The sequence below is a fragment of the Balaenoptera borealis genome (assembly GCF_965194805.1).
Source record: "Balaenoptera borealis genome assembly, chromosome: 19".
Taxonomy (NCBI): domain Eukaryota; kingdom Metazoa; phylum Chordata; class Mammalia; order Artiodactyla; family Balaenopteridae; genus Balaenoptera; species Balaenoptera borealis.
Window position 1 is genome coordinate 55,444,291 of NC_138878.1, and position 12,214 is coordinate 55,456,504.

Sequence of the window (12,214 nt, forward strand, 5' to 3'; positions counted from 1 at the left end):
TCTCGCGCCTTTGGTTCTGCTCGGGTAGAGCGTATGCGCACGCGCTAACTGAGCCGCTGGGAAGAAGTCACGTGGCAGCCGGAAAGCGTGGCAGCAGCCTCCAGAGCCTCCCCACACCTTCATCGCCCCTCGGGCTGGAGAGAAAACAAAGACGTAGTTTCCGTTTCCGCCAGCACTTCCTCTTCCAGTTCTCGAGGACGCAGTGCCGGCAGGGACTTCGGCTGCAGCCCTGGTGTGGGAGGCGACAGCATCATGGCGATGTTCGAGCAGATGAGAGCGAACGTGGGCAAGTTGCTCAAGGGGATCGACAGGTCTGAGCCTGGTCGGAGGGAGCGCTTCTGGCCAAGAGGGTTGGAGGAGAGGGTTTTCTGGAGACGGCAAGGGGTGGGATTTTTCAGTCATCCTGGGGGACATGTTTAAGGAAAGCACTGTAAAGGCCTAAAGGCAGGAGGTAGCCTTGCCTACCGCTCAGTCTCCCCCTCTTTAGTTGCCTTAAGCCCGCCCTCTCTGCTCCTCAGCTTTCCCTCTATCAGCCCCTCAGTTTCCTCTCTCTGTTCCTCAGTCTCACTGTGTCTCTCAGTGCCTCTTTATCGCTCCCCCTTTTTTCCCTCATGTCATTCATTGAACACATGTTTACTAAAATCTACTCGGTCAGTTCTGGGCAATGCTGCGGACCAGAGGTGACAAAAACAGCCAAAGGCCATGCTTTCATGCAGTTCCTAGTTCAGAGTCCAGGCAGACCAGACAATAGACAGTGATAGCCAGGAGTGGTCAGAGCGGTGATGGGGGAAGCACAGGTAGATTGGTCGGGGCTGGGATGAGGGAAGCTAGGCAGGAGAGGATGGGGCTAGACCACAGTGGGGTTTGGGGACAGAAGGAAGGGGTGGGTGGCAAAGATGCCCAGGGGGCCAGGTATACAGGCTGCAAGGGCTAGTTGGCTGAGAGGTTGAGGAGGCATCCTAGAAAAGACCCCAGGGTTCTGACGGGGTTTAGAGCTTAGGCTTAGGTCTGGGATGTGGATAAGCTTCAGTAGAGATTATAGAGCTGATTCAATATTTGGGTAGAGCAAATGGCCAGTGACAGATCTAGAGGGAGGGAAAAAAGGAAGAGGGAGGAGCAGGCTACAGTGCCCCCCACTCCCCCACCGGGTTCCATAGAGTGACGGCCTCAGCTCTTGTCTCCTCTTTGCTTACCCATCTTGTTTCTCCTCTACTCTAGGTACAATCCTGAGAATCTGGCCACCCTGGAGCGCTATGTGGAGACACAAGCCAAGGAGAATGCCTATGATCTGGAAGCCAACCTGGCTGTCCTGAAGCTGTGAGTGTCTGCCTCCATTCCCACCCCCATGCCAGTAGCCAGTACGCCCACCACTGGGTGGGGTGGGAGTTGGGGGTAGCCTGCAGGATGTGGCTTCTCTTTCTTTTTCAGAATTGAAGTATGGTTGATTTACAATGTTGTATTAGTTTCAGGTGTACAACATAGTGTTTGGATATTTTTATAGATTATGCTCCACTTAAAGTTATTATAAAATATTGGTTATATTCTCTGTGTTGTACGTTACATCCTTGTATCTTATTTATTTTATACATTGAAGTTTGTACCTCTTAATCCCCTATCTTCCCCTATTTTGCCACTCCCCCACCACACTCCCCTCTGTTAACCACTAGCTTGTTCTCTGTACCTATGAGTCTGTTTGTTTTGTTATATTCATTCGTTTGTTTTATTTTTTAGATTCCACATAGAAGTGAAAACATATGGTATTTGCCTTTCCTTGTCTGACTTACATCACTAAGCATGATATCCTCTAGGTCCATCCATGTTGTTGCAAATGGCAAATTTCCATTCTTTTTTTTTTTTTTTTTAATGGATGAGTAATATTCCGTTGTGTGTATGTGTTTATATGTACCACATTTTCTTTATCCATTCATCTGTTGATGGACACTTAGGTTGCTTCCATATCTTGGCTATTGTAAATAATGCTGCTATGAACATTGGGGTGCATGTATCTTTCGAATTAGTGTTTTTATTTTCTTCAGATATATACCCAGGAGTGGAATTGCTGGATCATATGGTAGTTCTATGTTTAATTTTGGGGGGAAGCTCCATACTGTTTTCCATAGTGACTGCACCAATTTACATCACACTAACAACCTATGAGAGTTCTCTCTTGTCCACATCCTCACCGATGCTTTGTTATTTGGTTTTTTTTGATGATAGCCATTTTGACATGTGTGAAGTGATATCCCATTGTGGTTTTGATTTGCATTTTCCTGATGATTAGCAATGTTGAGCATCTCTTCATGTGCCTGTTGGCCATCTGTATGTCTTCTTTGGAAAAATGTCTATTCAGGTCTTCTGCCCATTTTTTAATAGGGTTGTTTGTTTTGTTGGTATTGAGTTGTATGAGCTCTTTATATATTGATATTTTGGATAGGATGTGGTTTCTCTTAATGTGCAAGACTAGGAAGCTAGAGAAGTTGGGACTGGAGGAGGGATGGCTTTTAAAAAAAACACACATACAGCCTAGTACATAAAACGAATGTATAGTTTAACAAACAATTATAAATGAACACCTATGTAATCACCATCCAAATTGAAAAACTGAGTGTTGCTAACGCCCCTGGTCCTTTGCCCCATATGCTTTGTGCCAAGCACCCTGACCCTGGTAACCACTCTCGTGGTGTGCTTTCATGGCCTGGCTTTATGTGAATTTACTGCATGTGCGCGTGCACACACACACATACACACGCGTCCTGATTAGCTTAGTTCAGGTTTGCCTGCTTTGACCTTGACATAAGTGTAATTATACAGCTGGAGCTCTTCTGCGTCTGGCATCTTCCTCTTGGCCCTGGGTTTGTGAGATCCATCCTTTTTCTGTGTGGCTGCAGTTTGTTGTCATTGCTGTATAGTGTTCCATGTGTGTCTGTGTCTTAATTATCTGTTCTCCTGTTAGTGGGCGTTTGGGTTCTTCCTCCTCAGTGCTTTATTGACATACTACCAGCTGTGTAATTTTTGTAGCTTGCATAGCCTCGGTTTTGCCATCGATAAAATGGAGATAACACCACTTGTATTTGTGAGGTTGTTTGGGTGGTTATTGGTGATAACCGCTGCTTAGTGAGTGCTCCCCGTGTGGCAGCTGCTGTGCTGTAAGCTTTGTGTGTATTAACTCACTTAGATGTGAGTTAATTGTGAGCTCAATTGCCCTTGAGAGCTAGATATGGTTGTTATTGTCCCCTCTTCCAAGGGAGGAAGCCGATGCACAGAGCATTTAAAATAAGTAGTCCGCTAGTCCCCACCAAACAAACAAACAAACAAATAAATAAATAAAACAAGTAGTCCAAGGTCACTCAGCAGTGAAGTTTAAACCCAGGCAGTTGGCTCCAGAGCCTTGACCACTACTGCAGACTGCCTCTTATGTACTCATTTGTTTGTGGATCATGCAACACTGTCTGCCTTACTGCGTGGTTGTGAGGGTTCACTGTCCCCACCTACAGAACAGGAGAGTAGGGTCAGGGAGGTTAAGGTCACACAGCCAGGGATCGGAGCCCAGGCGTGTCCAGCTCCCAGACTCTGGGCCGAAGCAGTGGGCAGCCTGTCTGGCACCTGGTGAGGCCCAGGGACCTGGAGACGACACTGCTACTGTGTCTCTTGTTCCCCTTCTCAGGTACCAGTTCAACCCAGCCTTCTTCCAGACCACAGTCACCGCCCAGATCCTGCTAAAGGCCCTCACCAACCTGCCCCACACCGACTTCACGCTGTGCAAGTGCATGATCGACCAGGCCCATGTATCCTTCCCATTTCCCGGGCTGGGTGTGTGGGAGGGGGCGGGGCAGGCCAGCTGAATTCATGGGGAAGTGGTCTGAGTTCAGCCACAGACACTGAGCTCTGAGCCTGGCCCGGTGCTGGCTGGGACTGGAGCACCGTGGAGGCTGGGGAAGGCCTGGCCCCCTGCCCTCACGGAGCTCACAGTCCTGTGGGCGAGACCTGTCCTGTCGGTGACAGCCTGAAATAGTCAGGGCTTGGGGTTAGAGGGCAAGAGGCACCTGAACCTGCCTGGATGCTAGGAGAGCTTACTGGAGGAGGGAACATGTGGAAGATGAGGAAGTAGGTGAAGCGGTAGGGAAGGCTGATCCAGGCAGAGGGAATAGTCTGTAGGGAAAGGAGGAGGAAGAGAGCTCAGTGCTGTTTTACAGAGGCAGTAGAGGGAGTTCGGCATAGCTGCGCCACAGAATTGGTCAAACTCAAAAAGGGCACTGGGGAGCCGTAGGAGGCTTTAAAGCTGCAGAGTGATATGGGTAGATTTATGCTTTAGAAAGATTCCCATGAGGCTTCCTCGCTGAGTAAAGACCACCAGGCAAAAGGCAGGAGCCATGAAGAGCTAGATTGTCAGCTGAACTTCATTGTATGTAAACCTCAGGGCCTGGCACAGTGCTGGGCTTCAGTGAAGAAATACTGAGTGAAAAATCAATGAACTGGCCTGCTCACTGGCGGCTGGGCTGAGAAATGGTCTTCCTCATTGAACCTGCTCTGCCAGCTGTGTCCGTGGGAGCACCTGCCTTCTGAGAGACTGTCCACCTTCCCCAGAGGTCTGTTCCGGTGGCTTAAAAAAGGCACGTTGTCCACCGTTCAAAGTACAACAAAGTGTACAGTGAAAAAGCCAAGGCTTCCTCCCTCCCCATCCCACAGCCACCTACTCCCCTCCCCGAAGACAGCAGTTGTTTGCAGTCCTTGGCTACCTTTCCACAGATACCCTACAGGTACGTAAGTAGGGGTGTTTATAGACACATATTCCTCCCCGCCCAAATGGTGGGCTGTTACACACATCGTTCTGCATCTTGCTTTTTTCTTATCACAGGGTGTCTCATCGCTTTCTCCATGTCACTTCTATAAGAGGTGACTCGATCTCAGTGTGTGGAGCGGCCACGGTTGAATTGTCCCCATCACTGGGTCATTAGGGTGTTTCTCACTTTTGCCATTACGAACGTGCTGCGGTGCACAGAAGGTGGGCGGCTGGTCTAGGGTCAGCAGCAGCCTCCTCGGGCTGCAAGGCCTTTTGCCCTTAACGCTTCCTCCCAGCAAGAAGAACGGCCCATCCGGCAGATTTTGTACCTCGGAGACTTGCTGGAGACATGCCACTTCCAGGCCTTCTGGGTAACTTCCCTTGGGTCCGTGGGCGGGGTGGTGACTGGGCCGTGCGGAAAAGACTGCTAAAAGTCACGGCCATGCACATTTGTTGGCTGCCTCCGTGGCAGTGGGCCCTGTGCTCAGAGCTTTGTGTGTGTGGTCACATGGAATGGTCATCCTCACCCGGAGCCAGGACTCCCAGGTCCTCTCCTCTGCCCGCAGAGCTCAGGAGCGTGCTCGTGTGGGCACGTGCTCTCTCTCCTCCCCTCCCCCTCTCCCGCTCGCTCCCCCTCCCCCCTCCCTCTCTCTCCCCCTCTCTCCCTCCCCCCTCCCCCCCTCCCCACATTCTTCCAGTAAAAGTCCTCCATCCTCTACGTACTCTTCCCCCCTTTTCTTGTTCTAACTGAGCCTGGCCTCCCACTCCTGCAGCTTCCCAAGTGGGAGGCCAGGTGGCCTCCTAGCTTCTCACTGCCACTCCCAGACCCATCTCCCCTCCCCCACCCCCAGCCCTGAAGCGCCTGTGTTAGCACTTCCTGCCCCACTTTGTTGGTATCAGCACCCCCCGCCCACCCCCCATGACTGCTCCTCATTTTTGTGAAGAATTTAGCTCACTGCCACTCTTTACCACTCCTGTCTTTATTCTTAGATACTTGAAAGGGCAGATCTGTGATCCTTCCCCCACCCTGACTTCTCAGTTTCCGGATTTCTTGTCCTCCCTGTGTCCCGAGCCCCTCACTCCCAGTCACATCCTAGACCAATTCTCAGCACATTGGACCCCTGCGGAATTAAAAAAACAAATACTAACACGTGAATCCTGCCTTCACAGAATGTGATGTAATTGGTCCAGGTGTGGTCTAGGCTTAGGGATTTTAAATACTTATCCTTGGTGATTCTGATCACCGGCTAAGGCTGGGAGCCACCGGCCTGTACTGGTCTTCACCAGTAACTGCCTCCTCTTCTGCCCATGAATGTCAAACGTTTCCACCCTCGGACCACTTCCTCCTCGCTTCCCAGCTCGCCCCCATGAGGTCAAGTCTCCGACCCGACATTCTTGGGCCTGACCAGCAGCCCCAGTCCTCTGTGCTGCTTCCTCCTTCAGCGCAAGTCGCGCGCTCCTCCCCCCGCCCCCCGACACCTGTGTCTGAGGGGACGCTCCAGGCTGGAGGAGATCCAGCAAGCGACCCAGACCCCCGGGCCTGGGGCCTTGCTTCCCTCCCCCTCGCCTGGACGGCCTTTCACAGCTGCCCATCACCACCAGTTTCTCCCCACCTCAGCTAACGATCGATCGGGCTTCTCATTTCATGGGAAAATAGAAGCAGCCAAAGCAGAACTTCCTGCCCCTGGCCCCATGTCTACCGGCAGCTGACGGAGCACTTTTCTGTTTTCGTGGGCGACCTGTCCCTCCTCCCGTCGCAGGCACCCCTGCTCCGGTGCACCGACCCCCTTCCCTCGCCCACTCAGCAGCAGCACACCAGCCGTTCACCCCAGTCTCTGATAGCAGCAAACTTGGCCTTCCCGCACTGTTTCTGTCACCATGGAACACGTCCACCCCGCAGTGAGTTCTAGCCTATAAAAGAGAATGCTCCCTGGACCTCCACACTCCCCACCAGCTCCGCCTCCCACCCGCTTCCTCTGCTCCCCTTCCAGCCATGCTCCCGGCTGGGGCGCTGGCTGGCCCAGTTTGCCCAGGGCTTTCCTGGTTTTCAAGCTGAAAGTCTCACATGCCAGGAAACCCTCAGTCTCAGGTGAATCGGGACTGTCCGGTCGGCCCGCCCCGGGGCCAGGTTGCCTGTGCTCGGCCTCCCCTTCTCCCCCTGCTCACTTGAACTCACGCCATTCAGTGCATTCAGGCTTTTATGACCAAGCCTCTGCCCCCCCAACCCACGCGCAGGCCGTGGAACCAGTCTTGTTGAGACCCACAGTGACGTCCCCATTGCTAGATCCGGTAGGAAGTCGCAGGCCCGGCTCAGCTGCCAGGCCAGCATCGCTTGGCCCCCGGGACAGCGGCTCTCCTGGCTTTCCTCCCGCGGCGCCGGCTGCTCCTTCCCGTTGTCCTTGCGGGTTCCTCGTTTCTCTCACTGATGTTGGGGGGAGCCCTGGCTGGGAAGGTGGCATTTGAGCAGAGGCCTGAAGGAGGTAGGGGTGCTAGCCGTGTGGGAGGAGAGTTCCAGCCCCCAAGGCAGCCAGCGCAGAGACCTTGAGGTGGGCGGGTGTCTGGAACTTCTAAGGGGCAGCGAGGAGCCCCTGTGGCTGGAGTGAGGGGGTGAGTGGGAGGAGGTGGCGGGCAGATCCTGGGGGGCCTCGTGGGCTGTGGTAGGACTGTTGCCCTTTCTCGGAGATGGGAGCCAAGAGGAGGTGGGTGAGTGTAGGAAGCTAATCGGTATCTGTCTCCTCTCTTGGGACTGTGGTTTCTGCCTGCCAGGTTCAAACCCCAGCTCTGTGACTTTGGGCAAATCACTTAGCTGCTCTGAGCCTTGGTTTCCTCATCTCTAAAATGGGCAAGGGACTTCCCTGGCGGTCCAGTGGTTAAGACTCTGTACTTCCACTACAGGGGGTGCGGGTTTGATCCCTGGTCAGGGAACTAAGATCCCACATGCCGCGCGGTGCAGCCGGAGAAAAAAATAAAATGGGCAAAAAACCAGCAACTGTTCCATCATAAGGTTGCACACAGAAGGAGGGCTGGCATGTGGGGTGAATGCTGGGGTGTTCACTTCTGTTAATGTCAGTGTTAATATTCTTTTTTTTTTTTTTTTTTTTTTTTTAGTGTTAATATTCTTGACATTATTGATGTTAATGTTATTTCAACATTGTAAATCCCCTCACAGCAAGCCCTGGATGAAAACATGGACCTCTTGGAAGGTATAACTGGCTTTGAAGACTCTGTCCGAAAATGTAAGTCCCTCTCTGAGCTTGGGCTCCCTGCTGCGGGGGAGGGAGTGGCAGCAGGGTTCTGGGGGTGGCCCTTCATCATCTTTGTCCCTAATTTCCGCAGTTATCTGCCATGTTGTGGGCATTACTTATCAGCACATTGATCGCTGGCTGCTGGCCGAGATGCTCGGGGATCTGACAGGTAAGGCCCCCTCTGGGTCCCTAGTGCCCGTTTAGGAGGTTGGGAGTGAGGAGGGCGGTGGGCCTCAGCCAGCTTCTCAGATGGGCCCACCCCTGCCTCACCAGGTCATTATTGAAGGCCCAGGGAGGGAATAAGGAATTAGTATAAAATGTTCCCTTCCATGGCGGGGATCCTATGCTATTCATTCATTAATTCTGCGTAAATTAATTCAACGCCTACTCTGAGTTCAAGGCCCTGGGGCCACGGCAGTGAACAACACAGAATGACTCAGGTTCGTTCTCGTGGAGTTGGCAAAACAGATGACAGATAAAGATGTACATGTCCAGTGGGAATTCATGCATGACAGCCCCTAGAGAGGGCTGGGGCGGGCGAGGGGCGGGGCGACAGGAGGCACATGGAGGTGAGGAGGTGCAGCGTCTGACCGGTTACCTCAGCGGAGTGAGGCGGGCAGCCTGAGGGCAGAGCGAATGTGGGGCTCCTGTGTGCTCACAGAGCAGCCAGGAAGCCCTAGGCTGGAGCAGGGGGAGCGAGGGGGCGGAGCTGAGGGCAGAGAGGTGGTGGTGGGAGGGGCTTCAGATACTGAGGGGCCTCCTGCCTGAGGACTTTGTCCTTTACCCTGAGTGAGATGGAGCCACTGGAGGGTCTGAGCAGAGAGGGACATGATCAGATTTATGTTTTTAAAGATCCCTCCAAAAAGAAAAAAAAATGTGTGTGTATTTGCTCATTTTGCAAAAAGAAACGCAAGAAGGAAAAATAAAAGAACTAAGGAAAATGGTTACTCCCTGGGGGCCGAAAGTGAGAACAGGGAGGAGAGTGGTGGGTTGGGGGAGAGATTTCTCTGAGTACCATCTTGGATAGTTTTGCCTTTTGAGCCAGGTGGGTTTTTTGTGGGATGTTTGTTTGTTTTCAGTGGAAGCTAACTTTTAGTGGGCACTTTGCGTCAGGCACTATACTAAGTGCTTTACATCGGATAGATGTTTTACGTGTTTAAAAGTGAAATTAAATCAAAAGGGGATGAAACAACCCTTAGAATTGAATGTAAAGAGAAACAGCTGAATAATAGTCATGCAGAAAAGAATTATTTCAAGGAACAGAATACTTCTCTGGCTGGGCAAACTTACAGGCATATTTTCTAAAGGCCAAAAAGAGCTGCAAAGAAATGCTTAAACCTGGTGCCATAAGCTTATTGTTAGTGGTAATGATGACATCCTAATTTTGAAGCCATTTCATGTAGATTGTGGGGAAGGGCAGGTAAGTAAGTACACTGCTGTCCTAAGGAGCCGAGCTTCTAACTGGGAGAGGTAAATAGACAATGAAAGGAGGCTAAGACAAAAGCCCTGTAATGGGAAGGATGAGAAGGCTAAGAGGCTCCCTCTGGCGGCTGTTCGGAGAATGAACTGTAGAAGCACCGGGCCGGCAGCAGGAGACCAGGTCGGCTGAAGGCAGGGAAGGAGGGGAGGACACCTTGGCCCCCCGGTGCTGTGGGATCAGAGTGCGCAAAGCCCCTGTGCTGCTGTGTCCCCTGCAGACAGCCAGCTAAAGGTGTGGATGAGCAAGTACGGCTGGAGCACTGATGAGTCGGGCCAGATCTTCATCTGCAGCCAGGAAGAGAGCATTAAGCCCAAGAACATTGTGGAGAAGATCGACTTTGACAGTGAGTGGTGGCCTGAGGCCTCAGGCTGTAGGCCTGAGGAGGTGCCCTTTGACAGACCAGGGCTGGGGCCCCAAAGGACCCCGGTAAATAAGTTCTGGTTCAAGGCCAGGAAATTGGCATCTGCCAGACTCCCCTGACCTCTTCGGTCCCAGGCTGCCTGCCCAGGGAGGAATGGCAGAGGATGCTGGGTGTCCTCCCCTGGAATTCTGGGTACTGTATCCTGCTCTGAAGCACTCAGTAAGACTTCCCGGGGTCTGGAGGGGCCTTGTAAGTAACTGAACAACACCACGATAGGCACCTCGTGGAGCTGTGAGTGTGAAGTGAGACAATCCATGCGCACCACTTAGCAAGGAACCAGTCCCACAGCTCGCTGAATGTTACCCTTGTTGTCACCATCACGCATACGTTACCTAACACAGACTCCACTGGCTGCTCAACTGGAGCAAACTTGCCGTTCCATTAGCACACGCTCTCTCACCTTTGCGCTGCATGGATGTCTTGGAGTGAGAGAGAACCGGGGGACAGGGAAGGGCTGCTTCCTTAGGCCCTGGGTCTCCTCCCTGCCCTCTTGAGTGTGGTTCTGGTGTTTTAAAGGTACGGACTGGTACGGTGTAGCCTCTGAGTACAAACCAAGTTGCTACTTAATCGAGAAACAAGATTGAGCGGGCAGTCATCTCCACATTTGGGGGCTGTGGACCCTCACTCTAAATGAGATGTGCCCACTGGGTGGGGTTCTCTGAGAGAACTCACTGGAGCAAAGGGTTCTGCAGTGAGGAGATGCAAGTTCGGTGCTCAGAGTGTCTTGCAAACAGTACGTAATAAATGTCACTATGACGGTGATGATGATAGCAAGCCACACTACTTAGTAACAGGCACTGTTCTAAGGCCATCATTTAATCCCATAGGGCAGATGGTTCTTACAGGTGGGAAACTGATGTTTAGTGACTTGCTTGAGGTCACCCCTGCCCCCCACCCCCACCCCCACCCCCGGTACAGGGCAGAGCCGCGACTTGAGCCTAGGCCTCCTTGTTCGAGACTCCAGACTTTTAACTCTACTGCCTTTGTGATGGTGACTGAGGGGGTTTGTGATCATCTGCCCCTAAACCATCATGGGCGCTGTGGTTGGTGGCTGGAGGTTCGTCTCCCATTCTGCTCACGTTGACCCTGGTCTTCCCTTTCAACAGGTGTGTCCAGCATCATGGCCTCCTCCCAGTAACTTTGCAGGCGTTTAATAAAGACTTGTTGACTTCTTAGCCCTGTTATCTTCTCGTTGGCTTCCTGACTCTGCCCCTCTCCCACGGGGTGGGGACCGGGAGCAGGCCTCGCATGGCCCTGTGCTGGGGCCACCTCTGTTCTGGCTGCCCACACCCACGTCCACCAGCAGCCAAGCTTCCTTTGATCTCCTCCTCCGCCCCAACCCAGCAACTGACCTCCATCACCACCTTCCTGACCTGTCAGGTCACAAGTGGAGGGCACGCAGCCGTGAGTCAGCAAGGAGGGTGTGAATGGGCTGTGAGTGAGTCAGCAAGGAGGAGGGTATGAATGGGATGTAGGAGCCCAGCCCTGCACCTGGGGCTAGCTTGGGCCCTTCTGTCCTGAAAACCTAGGCGAACAGGTGTGGCCACTGGGTTCCTGGTGAGGGAGAGACACCAGCTTTGCCCTTGGCCCTCACGGATCCAGCCACTAGTGGCCCCGAGGCAGTGGCTGGAGGGGTGAGCTGGGTGGGGGGTGGGATTCTGGCTGCTTGCTCAAGCGGTTTTGTGTCCTTGCCTTCTGTTCCTCAGTTTCCTCATCTGTGAAAGGGGTAGAATGATGCACCCTTGTCAGAATCATGAGGATTCTGTGAGCTCTGGCCAGTAAATTTCTCAGATCAGGACCTGGCCTGTTTTTGGCGCTTAGAAAACTGGAGTCGTTAATTTCAGGGTCAGAAGAGTTTGTTCCCAATGTTGCAAACTAGTCCCCAGCACTCTTCCGTTTGGTGAGATTTTTTGGGATTTGAGGCCAGGCCGTTTCCCCCCATACCCCATGCCGAGTTCCAGCCTGCAGTGGCCAGGAGGCCTAGCACACGTCACATGATCCTTAGTTGGGTTGGTTATTCGCATTTTGCAAAGTATTCCAGACATTCTGGCAGAGTGACCTTAGGTTGGTTATTCACATTTTATAAGGTATTCCAGACTTTCAGGCGGAGTGACTTTGGGCGGGTGTCTTCACCTGTGAGCCTGTTGCCTGCAGGAAGAGGGAGTGGGGACAACGGTGACTGGGGAAAATGGAGGAAATCAAATGCCACAATGGATGCACATCCCTTTACATAGACTGCAGGTGCCCCTGAGGGAGCGCCTCATTCTCAAATGACCGGTATGTGTGGA

The 12,214-nt window shown here is 52.5% G+C and overlaps 1 protein-coding gene across 1 annotated transcript; it reads left to right on the forward strand.

The window, feature by feature from the left end:
- Nucleotides 1-55: 55 nt before the first annotated feature.
- EIF3K (eukaryotic translation initiation factor 3 subunit K) lies at nt 56-11,110 on the forward strand. Its single transcript, XM_082367501.1, has 8 exons — nt 56-311; nt 1,219-1,317; nt 3,665-3,785; nt 5,077-5,151; nt 7,950-8,016; nt 8,117-8,194; nt 9,723-9,848; nt 11,033-11,110. Exons 1-8 carry the CDS (start codon nt 253-255, stop codon nt 11,062-11,064), a joined length of 657 nt encoding a protein of 218 aa, XP_082223627.1. The 5' UTR covers nt 56-252; the 3' UTR covers nt 11,065-11,110.
- Nucleotides 11,111-12,214: the final 1,104 nt, after the last annotated feature.

Bases quoted from the DNA above. Each gene is read 5' to 3' on its own strand.
- EIF3K (XM_082367501.1), top strand. From the start codon at position 253: ATGGCGATGTTCGAGCAGATGAGAGCGAACGTGGGCAAGTTGCTCAAG. The intron at 5,152-7,949 runs GTAACTTCCCTT...ATCCCCTCACAG, and splicing joins GCCACTTCCAGGCCTTCTGG to CAAGCCCTGGATGAAAACAT. The intron at 8,017-8,116 runs GTAAGTCCCTCT...TAATTTCCGCAG, and splicing joins TGAAGACTCTGTCCGAAAAT to TTATCTGCCATGTTGTGGGC.